Source organism: Akebia trifoliata, chromosome 11 (assembly GCF_017979445.1).
Source record: "Akebia trifoliata isolate Shusen 1 chromosome 11, ASM1797944v1, whole genome shotgun sequence".
NCBI lineage: Eukaryota > Viridiplantae > Streptophyta > Magnoliopsida > Ranunculales > Lardizabalaceae > Akebia > Akebia trifoliata.
Genome location: NC_141385.1, coordinates 43,089,570 through 43,101,963, shown reverse-complemented (window position 1 = coordinate 43,101,963; position 12,394 = coordinate 43,089,570). Strand labels below are relative to the sequence as shown.

The following is a 12,394-nucleotide window of genomic DNA, read 5'->3' as shown; positions in this document are numbered from 1 at the left end:
GCTAAGTAAAAGAACAAAGAGCTGTGATGAATCGACATGGCAAAACATACGCTGTCTGTACGCTGTTGACGTGGCAAGGGCACAAAACCATAGATCTTTGTCTTCGGATTACACAAGGAAAAAGATCAACAATTTTGTGCCCTTGCCACGTCAGCTGTGTACAGGCCGCGTATGTTTTGCCACGTCGATTTATCATTAGTCAAGAAAAAAAGAACAAATTATATGCTAGTTAATAAACTTTCCTTTATTTTTATCTTTTAGACTATTCCTACCGTGGTTTAAAAACTTATTCGAATTCGTGATGAATCAAGTGGATCATCCTAATCTTGGAGGCTATCAAGCAAGATGGTCAATGTGAATTTATGAAAACTCAGCCCAGTTGTCTGGGTTTGTGTTTTTTTATATTAAATATTTATTTTTTCAATGATTTAATTATTTTTTATTTAAATAAACAATGTAGTTTTTTATTATTTAAATAAACAAATGATTTTTGCTTTGCTAGTCTTACAATTCATCTATCATAACTTACTTCATTTATGTTCATTCCATGAACATTCAGTTCCATTAAGAATGGTTGATCTTATTAAAAATTTAGTGGAATCTCAAAATAATCTTAGAACTTGAGGGATTGCCTTAAGTTATATTTCATGATAATTAGTACAATTTTGTGTATTTTCCATTCCTCTAACATCTTCTTAGTCCCCACTATCTTGTTAGGCACCTTTGTCAATTTTTCCCATGAACTTGGAAGCTTTTATACGTTGTCACCAAAGTCTGCAACTTATTGAAAAAATCACAATTAAATCGTGACTTTTTTCTTCACCAATTTAATCACGATTTAATTGCGACTTTTTAATAAGACACGACTGTTGCGAACTTTGCGATTAAATTAGAAAAAATGAAACATAACATTGATGCTCTAGTAAGAGAATATTACCTTGAAGAATATGATGGTGACAATTTTACTAATAAAACTATAAGATAATAATGATGTAAATGAGGATGACATTGATTTTGATGTTTTTGACCAATTGATGAATCCTAAGTTGGACTTATGATTGTTATCTTCTTTGTATTTTGAACAATATAAATCTTGACTATGTTGTGAACCAATGGTTACTTGTTGTGAATGCATAGATGAAGTCAATATGGGGTTTCTTAATTGATTAGTATAGTTCAATGTCGTATTTAATGATATAACATGAGAATACCGTAGTAGGAACAATTAAAGTCTTAACCCTTACTTGATTTTTTCCCCCATTTTGGGTTAATTTGATTAAATCCAGGAAAATTTTGAAAAAGATTCAGGAAAATCTTGCGAATTATACAAATAATGTTTTTGGGTTTCTTCCCAAAAATCCACCATCTTCAACCTCCTTAAAAATATTATCTTGTCTTTGAGATTGATTCGTTGATTCACTGATTTAATCTGCTGGTCCCTTATTTGTTGAATTTCCAAATTTGGAAAAAATCGAGAATTTTGTGACATTGATCTACTCCACCTGGCCACACCTGCCACTCAACTTGGAAGCATCCAGCAGGATATAGCTCAGTTGGTAGAGCTCCTATCTTTCAATTGGGTTGTTGCGATTATGGGTAAAAAAAATTCGTCCTAGACCAACTGTGGGTCTTCAAAGCATGTACACTCTGGACACACTAGACGTTCATACGTAGTAGTCCCCACGACGTTCTGCAGGGGTTCCATAAGTCTTCGTGGAGGAATGTAATTGCTTGGATTACTTTGATCTCTAGGTGGTGGGAGGTGCAGACAGTCGGGATAAGTAGAAGAGATATTGGATCTCTATCATTAAATGGTGGTGGTGTTTCTCATTGATAACAATAAACTATGGAATTACATCGAGAAGGAGAAATCATGCATCCATGATTGATCTCTTAGGGCGAACAGGGCTATTACTTTGTTCAGAACTCATTTATGAAGTTCAATCAATTATCTTGGTGAGATCTCCGTGGAGTTGATCTTCACGTTGGAACCAAAATTTTTTTTTCTGGAAACTGTGTTGCTTTCTGCAACACATATTCCATTTTCGGCTCGTAGAAATGTTAAATAGGTTAGGGAGGTGTTGAGGATGTTAGTGGTGAAAAAGGAGTCTGGTCATAGCAGGCTTGAGATTCAAAGAGAGGTCTATATACGTTGTTGGAGATAAATATCACTAACTGACTAAGCAGCAAATATATGAGATGATCAAATAACATGCTCATAATACATTTACAAATAATAGTATTATTTGTAACTGAAATACATCTAGATGGGATTTAGAAACTTAACATTCGCTCTTCTTGATTAACAGAGGAAAACACTACGAAGCCATTTTAAAAGGAAATGTGCCTATATGCGTAGTAGTACCCATTCTTCAGTGGTTTGATCCTGGAGTTTCCCCGGTCTCTGGTATGACTGTGTGAAGTAGACAACAATCTTGATGGTTGGATTCAACAGAAGACGTAGATTCGAAGGAGAAGTCTTCCTGCACATTCACGGCCTCCTCTATCTTGTCCAAAACCTCCGATATGTTTGGTCGATGCTCGGGGGATGGTGACACACACTTCAGAGCAACATTGAGTAGAGGAAATGCCCACTGCTTCCCTTCCTTGCTCACCTCTTTGTCAAAGACTTCTCCAGTCCATTCCTCCCTAACCATGGACTTGACCCATTTGGGAAGGTCTAGCCCACTTCTCTCGACAGTTTTTCCTGTTAGCAATTCGAGAAGAATGACACCGAAACTGAACACATCGCCTTGTTCTGTTAACCCTTTCTCAGGGGCTCTATACCCGTTGGAGGAATAAAGACATGCACTCTTTGGATCTAGAAATTTCTGAAACCCATATTCGCTTATTAATGGTTCTTCATGTTCTGATAACAATATATTTGAAAGTTTAAGGTTCCCATGAATGATACTTTCCCCGTTGGCAGATCTCCGGTGCAGGAAGTCCAACCCCTGTGCAATCCCATGTGCTATGGAGAGCCGAAGTCTCCAACGGAAATCCCTCTTACCTTCTGCATAGTCTGCATAAAGCCATACTGGTATTTGTTAGGGAGAACATGTTTACTGCATGAGTGTCTTAAAAATAGGATTGTCTAACGAACTTGTTCTGTTTCAACGTAGTCAAGTTTACTGAGCTATATGTGTGTATGCGTGTGTGCATGTGTGTGAGGGGTGTGTGTGTGTGTGCGTTCCTGAGTGCACGTGTGCTGTGCTGCCAACTCAGGGTACGTGTCTAGGCTATCCAAACAGTTTGAATTTCAAACTCAGTGACCATAAATTTGGCTTGATTCAATCTAGTGAATTGGCTTGCCAAGTTTTCCATCAATCTCTAAACAAGTTTGAACATAAAATGACTTACTTTCTAACAGATTTAACAGGCTCCCATTCCTTTGATATCTGTAGATCAGAAGCTTTTCTTCATTTGAAGAATGATAAGCAACAAGCGATAAAATATTCGGGTGGTTCAAGTTTCCCATCTGCCTCAATGTCTTCCCAAATGCCTCAAAGGAAACCTGCAATTTCTTCAATCTCTTGACGGCGAAAATGGCATTGTTCTTCAACCTTACCTTGTAAAGGCTACTACAAAGGCTCTGACCTTGTAAGTCAGCGGCCGACTCAAGGAGATCTTCAATTTTAAACCTCTCGCGTTCTTCAACAAAGAACACAAGCTCTGATTGTTGCTCCCCTTGCTTGGATTCTTCTCCATCCTTGGTTGCCGAAATTTTGATGGATGAGTCCTCCAAGGACAGCTGATTTTTCTCTTCATCCCCCACTAATTTATCTACTCTTCTTCGCAAAAAGTACACAAACACCAAAAAGGATGCGAGACCAAGTACTAATATAAGCCAATTCCTTGTTGCCTTGAACGTATTATCGTTGTGATCAGTTCCAGTCTTTACTACACTTGATTCCATTGTGTTTGGGTGCTCAATTTTAAGTTCCGTTACAAAATTCCGTTCTGTTCTTTCCAGTACAAAATTCTGAAGGGACCTGGACAGGTTATTGTTTGAGACATCCAAGATCCTGAGGTTTGTCATTTTATTTAGAGACATTGGCACCATCCCATGCAACAAATTATTGCTTAGGTTCAAATGGGTCAAGCTCATGCAGTTTGATATCGAATCAGAGATAGTTCCTTCAATGAGGTTCTTTGCTAAACTAAGAACCTTTAGAGATTGAAGCTTGCAGAGTGAATCTACATCAAGTTTCCCGCTAAGATTCAAATTTTCAAGCCTTATCTCTGTAATAGTGTGGGTCTGGAAATCACATTTTATGCCCGACCACTGATCCGAGCAGTGATCAGGCACTTGGGACCCATTCCAAGTGGTCGCAAGCAGATTTTTTGGATCAATGGTTTGAATGAAATCAATAAACAATTTAGTTTCGGATAACTCACCTCCTCCACAAACTCCTAGAAGGAGAGATTGGCTTGTGATGTAGATCAACAAAAGCAAGAACAAATTGAAATATCTTCCCCACCACATGATTGTAGCCTTTTGAGATCAATGAAAATGTAATGGATTTGGAACAATGGGGAGTTTTTATTTTGTTGTTTGTGGGAGATTTCAAGACTTTGGGAACTATGAAGCAAAATGTCCCCATCTGGTGCACCAAAACAAAAAGACTTAGGTAATGAGATTAAACATTGGATACATCTTTAGTTTGTCTTGTTTTTTATTCCTTTGGACTTCGTGGTTAAGGAAACAGGGCATCCACATCACAAACACTACAGATAAATGTTAGGGGAATCTTTGGAGATACCAATGCATTTCTTTTGGAGCTTCTCAACTCTCTCTCTCTCAATCTCAAATTAAAACCTTGGTAATCAGTCCTAATTTGCACAGCTTGGTTTTATTCTTTGAGATGGGACATTATGTATGGAATGATCATACCAAAAATAGCTGTTTTTTAACAAAAGGGCGATTAAATCCTAAATTAAATAAATAAGAGTCATGATAATGTGACGCCCCCTCTAACACAGACGCCATCACAGAATCATAGATCATTTGCCTCAGAATACACAAGAAAAAGTTTTATCCTTATGCGTATCCCGTGGCAAATGATCTAGGGTTCTGTGATGAGTGTGTGTGGGGATAATGGCAAGTACCAAAAAAAAAAAAAAAGGGTTTCAAGATGCATGAAAAAAGTGTAACAATAGGTGGATGGTTAGATAATGTGTGTTGATGATTTGATAAATCATTAATGAGTTTTTGTATTTCGAAGATCGAAGTTGAACAGTACCATGTTTTTGTAATAGTTTAATATTATGCTTATTATATGAAATATACATTTTGTTTATATTTTTCACAATTAATCTGAATTTTTTCTAACTTTGTGGACATTTTCCAAATTTTTTTCCTCTGCCAAATAATTCCCAAATCCCCACTTTAAAGATGATCTAGCAAGAAGTGCAGGAAAAAGGCCTGTAGGCTCAAGATGCTTCTGATCATTTGAGCTTTTGATGGGCTAAGGGCTTGCTACAATGGTCCAAGTGGATTGATGCTTTATTATTCTAATTAGACCCCAAAGTTTTGGCCCATATTCTGAATGAGCTATGTTAAGAGCATGGTTTTAAAACTCGTTTTGACGGCTCGTCTCACCCATCAAAGAGACCGAATCGTCTCGGACAAGTTTACTGATTTATTCAAGTTGTCTCGTTCAACAATGACTCGATGAGACAATGAATCAACTTAAATCAGCTAACTTTTGAGGATGATTTCACTGTTTGAGATGACTTGTCTATCCATATCGTTGGTATTTCTATGTTGATATGAGGATCAATGCAATCTCTCCGAAGGATGGATGGTATTTTATAGAAGGGTTGGAAAGTTTAGATAAGCTTGATTCACGATCATGCATACCTAACCTAGGGGCAGACCCAGAGAATTTCACTTGCGGGGCAAACCATAGTATGAAGATGAAAGTAGAAAATTATAAATAATAATACATATGCTTTGTTGTAATAGAAGTCTTATTATAGAAATCTTACAAAGAAACCCTAAGTAAAAAATCTTTCTTTTCACCTTATAATTAAAAAACAAAAGAAAAAAAAAAAGAGGAAGAGAGTTCTTGTAGATCCCACCGCATGAAAGCAACATCATAAGTTTTATAGCTCGAGTTATAGAGAAAATTTTATGTTGGGTAGAAATATTCATCTTCTATACCAAATTTAGATGAATTTGACTCAAATCTCTAAGTTTTTTTTTTGGAAGAAAATTGATTTTTTATTATAAAAAAAAAAAAAAGAGGATTTAAAAGAAAAATATTTAAAAACAAAAAGGAAGAAAAAATGGTTTCTTGCAACTCAAATCTAGAAAAGAAGTGGAGAAGACGAACTGAGTACAAATCATAACAATTACAATCTCATATCATTTTTGACAAAATTACTTTTATTTTGAAAAAATCACCAAAATTGTTGAGTAAACTTCACTCGACTTGACGAATCTTAAAATTACGATTTGTTGAAGCTTATAATAGGTTAGTGAAATTATGAGAGTTCTTCTCCTTTTTTTTTTTTCTTTTTTTTTTGACATACACTTTCCGTTCTAATTTAGTAAGATTTCAAATCTCACTAACGGTCATTGAGCTCAAAAGGATTACTAAATTAACAACCCAATCCCTCGGCCTTCTAGATTTCATTGAAAAGCTTAGATGAAAAAAAAAAAAAAAAACACTTTTTTCTGGGCATGATCCATGGTTTTTAAAAATGGATGGTTACTAAGCTCCCACCAAACTCTCAACGTTAAAGTTAAAATTTAATTGTGAAAGATAATTATTTTTAAATTTATTTTTTTATAAATTCACAAAAATTTGTCCTCTACATCCTTGTGGCATTGGATCATGTTTTTGGATGACACAAGGTGTGGGGACCAGTCCACATGTAGTTCAGCAATTCAACCCTAGTTCTTAACCGGTGAGTTAAGTATGTAAAATTCTTTTATGAAATTTTTATGAGGTCCATGTCCCCTTTGTCCTTAAGTAGATTTGTGGTTTCTACCCGTGCATTCCAATATGAATTATATTGTAAAGAATAATGATTTCCTATCACCCCCTTCTAACACACGCCCCAGACATGGTATGTGTCATAACCATAAATTCTTTTCTCGAGATACACAATGGCACATATTTATGGGGATGCATTGTTGTGTATCCTGAGGCAAATTTCTATGGTTCTAGCCCATGCCACGTCAAGAGGCATGTGTTAGAGGGGGTGTCAGAAAATCACAACTCTATTGTAAATCACTAAAAGTGGGTGAAATGGACAAAATCATGAGGAATCTAAGGCTTTGCATTCGAATCCCCCCCTCCCCCCCCTCCCCTCCCCTCCCCCTTGTATTAGGGACCACCCTCAGGGATTTATCCCAAAAATTATCATGGGAATGTTGGGGAAAGGACTTTACGTTCTCGAGGATTAGTCGAGTGCTCTAAGAGGTTTGGATACTTAAATTCTAAAAATTGAAATATTATATTATGGCAAATCCTGTGGATCCACCAATTTCTAGCCTCTAACCATTGGATTTATCATGGACTTCAAACCCACAAACTTTTATCATGAGCTTAATTGTAAAGCTCATTATAAATACAAGATCTCAAATTTTAAATTCTCAAATCTATTTGACTCACTTTTGTAGTGAAGCTTGTCAAAGATGTAGAATAAAATTCACAGGTACTTGGATTCATAAAAAAAAAAAAGAAAAAAAGTTAGCTACATGTCAAAATTTGTAATCATAAACACATGGGAGAGGCCTTAGTGATTAACAACTAAGTTTTTCTCTTCCATATACATCTCCTTTGGCTCCTTCACTTGCATTCTATCTACGCGTTCATCTTTCCCTCCAAAAACAACCCTCATTTCTTCCCTCCAATTTTTAAAACTCAGAAACCAAATCAAAATTTCAAATTACTACATGTTATTTATTTCCAAGATGAAATCCATCTTCTCCCCCACTCTCAGTCTCTCAACCTTCCCCTCTCATCTCTCTAAAAGTACACCTTCCGTCTCTCTTCAAATCTCTCAAACCCTAATTTTTTCCAAATCACAATCTCTCCAAACCCTAATTTTCTCCACTTGAGAAAATCCTTTTCCTGCAAATCTTCAATGGAAGCTTCTCAATCGTCTTCTGGTGAGATCCACATCATTGTGGGCCCAATGTTCGCTGGGAAAACCACTGCTCTTCTTCGTCGGGTTCAGTTTGAAAGCGATAGCGGCAGGTTTAGATCCTCCTCTTGTTGTTTTCGTTTTTAATTTATTCACAATGTTGGTTTTATGTTATTTTAGGTTAAAAAATGCACTTTTTATTTATTTATTTTTTGCTGTGGTAACCAGAACCCTAATGTTGCAGTGTAATTGAAATTGGAGCTTAATTGGATTAGAATGAGATCCGTATTTGGTTCTTTTTTTTTTTTTTTTTTGGAATCTAGGGTTTTATTTTAATTACACTTTTATGTTAATTAGGGTGGGAAGTGTAATTGTTTGGTGCAGGAAACCGTAACATGGTTGTTGATCTTGTTTTTTGGACCATCTCAGCCCCTCAGGGAGCGAGATGACCCGATTTCTCAGACAATGAGTCAAATCTTGATTTGTAGTGGAAGTCTCGTTTGGGTGCCTCTGAGATCGAGATGGCTCTCCCGAATTGGCTTGGCCTTATCCTAAATTTAAAATGCTGAACCCTAATCTTGATACTGATATCTAAGTGAAATTCAGTCTCATAGGATCAAAATGAAATTTGATTTATTTATTTAAATTTAAAATCTTTGTCAATTATTTTACACAGAAGTGTAGCGATAATCAAATCGAACAAGGATACGAGATATGGATTGGATTCTATTGTGACCCATGATGGGGCAAAATTACCATGTTGGGCTTTGCCAGATCTGTTATCATTCAAAGAAAAACTTGGAATTGATGCTTATGACAAGGTATGTTGAAGGGTAAAGTTTTTTAATTTATGCTGGTATTGTTGTTGAATCGTGCTTAATTCAATTATTTAATTGTTTACTAGCTCAACAATTGTTATGATTTTGGTCGAATATTTATTACAAAGATCAATTCCTCTTGTTTGTGCATCATTGACATGTATAGATGTTGAGTGTTGTGTTATCTGCCTCCATTGCCGGGTGTTACATGCTTACGTAGTGCCCCAATTCGACCAGTGACCCTCTTATATTTATGGTTGTGCTCTCCCCATTAGATTGGTCTTTTGGGGCAAATGGTTTGTCAACACGGTATCAAAGTGCTAGGTTCGTATAGGTCACAGGTTCAAATCTCTTCGAAGGAATTTTCCACCCTTATGAGTGAGGGGGAGTGTTGTGTTGTCCGCCTCTACTCACAGGTATCACGTGCTCACGTATCGTGTTTCAATTCAACTTGTGACTCTTATATTCATAGTTGTGCCTCTCCCCATCAGATTGTTCTTTTGGAGTAATTGGTTGGTTAACATGGTATCAGAGCGCTGGGTTTGTATAGGTCACAAGTCCGAATCTTTCCACCTTTATGAGTGAGGGGAGAGTGTTGAGTGTATATTTTCCTCCACTCTCGGGTGTCATACTCTTGATTAAGTCTTGTGACCCTCTTATAGTCATAGTTCTCCCCTTTTCCAATAGATTGGTCTCTTGGAGTAATTGGTTGGTTAACAATAGATTGGCCACCTTAAGAATCACAAAGAAATGGAAAATAGAAATGCTCTTTATATCAAGTGTTCTCAATTTGACGCATCTATGTTATTTATATTCCTCTCATTATTGGTACATTGTGACAGTTGAATGTTATAGGAATTGATGAAGCTCAATTCTTTGAAGACCTTTATGATTTTTGTTGTAAAGCTGTTGATCATGATGGGAAGATTGTAATTGTTGCTGGCCTCGATGGTGACTACATGAGGTACTACCTAAATATATTTCCATGTGTTACTAGGTGAAGGATACTTGTTGAAAGTGTTTCTTGTTCTTCACTTGCACATGTTTTAGTTCTTCGTCAGTCCAAACTATAATTCTCTATTGTGAACATTGGTCATGACCCTTCTAATGAGTGATCCTTAATTTTTGTTGGCAGAAGAAGATTTGGGTCAGTGCTTGATATTATACCCTTGGCTGATTCTGTGACTAAGTTAACAGCTCGGTGTGAGCTCTGTGGAAAGCGTGCCTTATTCACTTTGAGGAAGACACATGAGATAGAGACGGAGCTGATTGGTGGGGCTGATGTTTACATGCCAGTTTGTCGACAACATTATGTCAATGGACAAGTAGTCATTGAAGCTGTAAGGGTTGTCCTTGAATCTCGAAAGGTTAAACATGATTCATATGTTGAAGCAACTCCATTATCTACTTAGTATGTCACTCGATTTGGAGATTAAGTTATTATGGTACAAATGTTTTGTTGCTCATCTTTTGAACTTCCATGGTTTGTTTGAGGGTCGTTTGTATTGTGTTCATTTTTAATGTATATATATCGAGTTGCACTTTTTCAAGAGATTCATAATTTTTGTTTTTGATGCTATTGGTGAAGAATGTGTGATCCATTTTTGGCCTCTTTGTTTTTGTGAGAAGTTTGATGGAACAAAAATTATGGAATTTTGGGATGAATATGAAAGTATCCCAGATTGTTTTTAGGGTTACCTTTCTTGGTTCATCTTCAATTTCAATACATTTATAAGTTGATTTCATCAAAAATCACATAGCCTCTAAAAGTTCTTATAAAAGCATTTACTTGGAAGTGGTTTCTTACAAGTATTTCAGTTAAAAGTAGAGTTGTGCTTACTAGGACCTAAATGAACTCTGTAGATTTAGAAGGAATATTTTAAAGATATAAGTAGTAATTAGGGAGTGGGAAATGGGTAGCGATCATCCTTATGGTTTAAAATATCGGAATGTATTAGAATGTATCTGTTGATATGTATCGGTATCAACTTAGAGACCAATACTAAACATTGACCTAGAAACATTGAATGTTTTGGGAATGTATCGAGTTAGTATTGGAATGTATCAGTCGATACTGTATCAGTTTTTTCATTAATTGATTCCAATAAAGAGATTCATAACTAGGGTTTTTGGTTCTAGTTTTGCTTAAATGGGTATCCATCAACACCCCTACTTCAAAATTGCCATTGTCCTTTAGTTTTTTTGACAAAATATCACTGCCCACCTCCGGTCCAATTGCCTTATTGCTGCTCCAATAAAAGTGAGATGACTATCGACTTTAAGGAGGGAAAGGTTAACTCCTAAATGAAGTCGTGATCTTTTATATATATATGGGAAATGTTCAGGACCCTATATATAGGGTCCTGTTCGGCACCCTTAGTTTTACCCACACACTTTAACAAACGCGTTTTGTCCTACATGGGTTAGAAGTTTCGGAATGAGCTGATTTTTGGTGAGGATGATCTCTATGGTGAGGAGATCATCCTCACCAAAAATCAGCTCATTCCAAAACTTCTAACCCCATCAAAATTGATTTACAAAAAATGGACGGTCCACGATTTTTCAACGTGTAAACATGGGGCTAAACATTTCGGAATGGGCTGATTTTTGGGGAGGATGATCTTCTAATCATAGAGATCATCCTCACCAAAAATCAGCTCATTCCAAAACTTCTAACCCATGTAGGACAAAAATGTTTGTTAAAGTGTGTGGTAAAACTTAGGGTGCTGAACATTTCCCATATATATATATATATATATATATATATATGGGAGGCGTTCGGAGGCATCAGTTTTATCAGTCGTTTTAACAAAAGAAACTCGACTGTTGGATATTATTGAATTGGACGGTCGAGATTGCTGATTGCGTTTAAGTTATAATTTATGGGCATTTTACAGCGCCATCCCTCATGTTTAGACTTATTAGTGCCACCTCCTTGAGTGAAAAACAACAGAGAGCTCTCGTCTGTTCTCTCTAAACCCTCGAACACCTCTCTCTCTCTCTCTCTCGCTCTCGCTCCGCTGAAACCCTCCTCTCTCTCGTTGCAACTCCATTGCCGAAAACCTCTCTCTCCCTCTCTCTCTCTCTCTCTCTCTCTCTCTCCTTGGAGACTTAAAACCCAAAAAAGAACAGAGCGTATAACTCTCTCTCTCTCTGATCTCTCTCGCTGAAACCCTTTCTGTCCTTGGAGAGTCTCTGTCCATTGCTAAGGATTACATCAGCAGGGAAATTTCGATCAATTGTTCCAACTCCGACGGTTGTAAGCCATGGAGCGACGTTTGTGACTGACATTTCAGTCGGTCCTTCGTTCCCATCTAAAGATGACACAAAAACCCCATTTGAAACAACACCGCAAGCCCCAATCGCAATTGGATCTAGATAATATGGAGGAGAAACTCCATCTCCACCACCAATTGAGATCGAAATCACATCGACACCATCTGCCACAATACGATCAAAGGCCGCAAGTATATCAG

At 36.8% G+C, this 12,394-nt stretch overlaps 2 protein-coding genes across 2 annotated transcripts; one reads left to right on the top strand and one right to left on the bottom strand.

The window, feature by feature from the left end:
* Positions 1–2,372: 2,372 nt before the first annotated feature.
* On the bottom strand, positions 2,373–4,486 carry LOC147391860 (putative leucine-rich repeat receptor-like protein kinase At1g68400). Its single transcript, XM_086459115.1, has 2 exons — positions 3,361–4,486; positions 2,373–3,022 (listed from the first exon to the last, which is right to left on the bottom strand). The coding sequence occupies exons 1-2, from the start codon at positions 4,484–4,486 to the stop codon at positions 2,373–2,375; spliced, it is 1,776 nt and encodes a 591-aa protein (XP_086315241.1).
* A 3,328-nt stretch (positions 4,487–7,814) lies between these two features.
* On the top strand, positions 7,815–10,528 carry LOC147391859 (thymidine kinase-like). Its single transcript, XM_086417334.1, has 4 exons — positions 7,815–8,213; positions 8,777–8,921; positions 9,761–9,882; positions 10,054–10,528. The coding sequence occupies exons 1-4, from the start codon at positions 8,101–8,103 to the stop codon at positions 10,328–10,330; spliced, it is 657 nt and encodes a 218-aa protein (XP_086273460.1). The 5' UTR covers positions 7,815–8,100; the 3' UTR covers positions 10,331–10,528.
* Positions 10,529–12,394: the final 1,866 nt, after the last annotated feature.

Coding starts and splice junctions, on each gene's coding strand:
- LOC147391860 (XM_086459115.1), bottom strand. CDS start 4,486: ATGTGGTGGGGAAGATATTTCAATTTGTTCTTGCTTTTGTTGATCTAC. Junction 3,023..3,360: donor CCTGTTAAATCTGTTAGAAA/GTAAGTCATTTT, acceptor GGCTTTATGCAG/ACTATGCAGAAGGTAAGAGG.
- LOC147391859 (XM_086417334.1), top strand. CDS start 8,101: ATGGAAGCTTCTCAATCGTCTTCTGGTGAGATCCACATCATTGTGGGC. Junction 8,214..8,776: donor TTTGAAAGCGATAGCGGCAG/GTTTAGATCCTC, acceptor TATTTTACACAG/AAGTGTAGCGATAATCAAAT. Junction 8,922..9,760: donor GAATTGATGCTTATGACAAG/GTATGTTGAAGG, acceptor ACATTGTGACAG/TTGAATGTTATAGGAATTGA.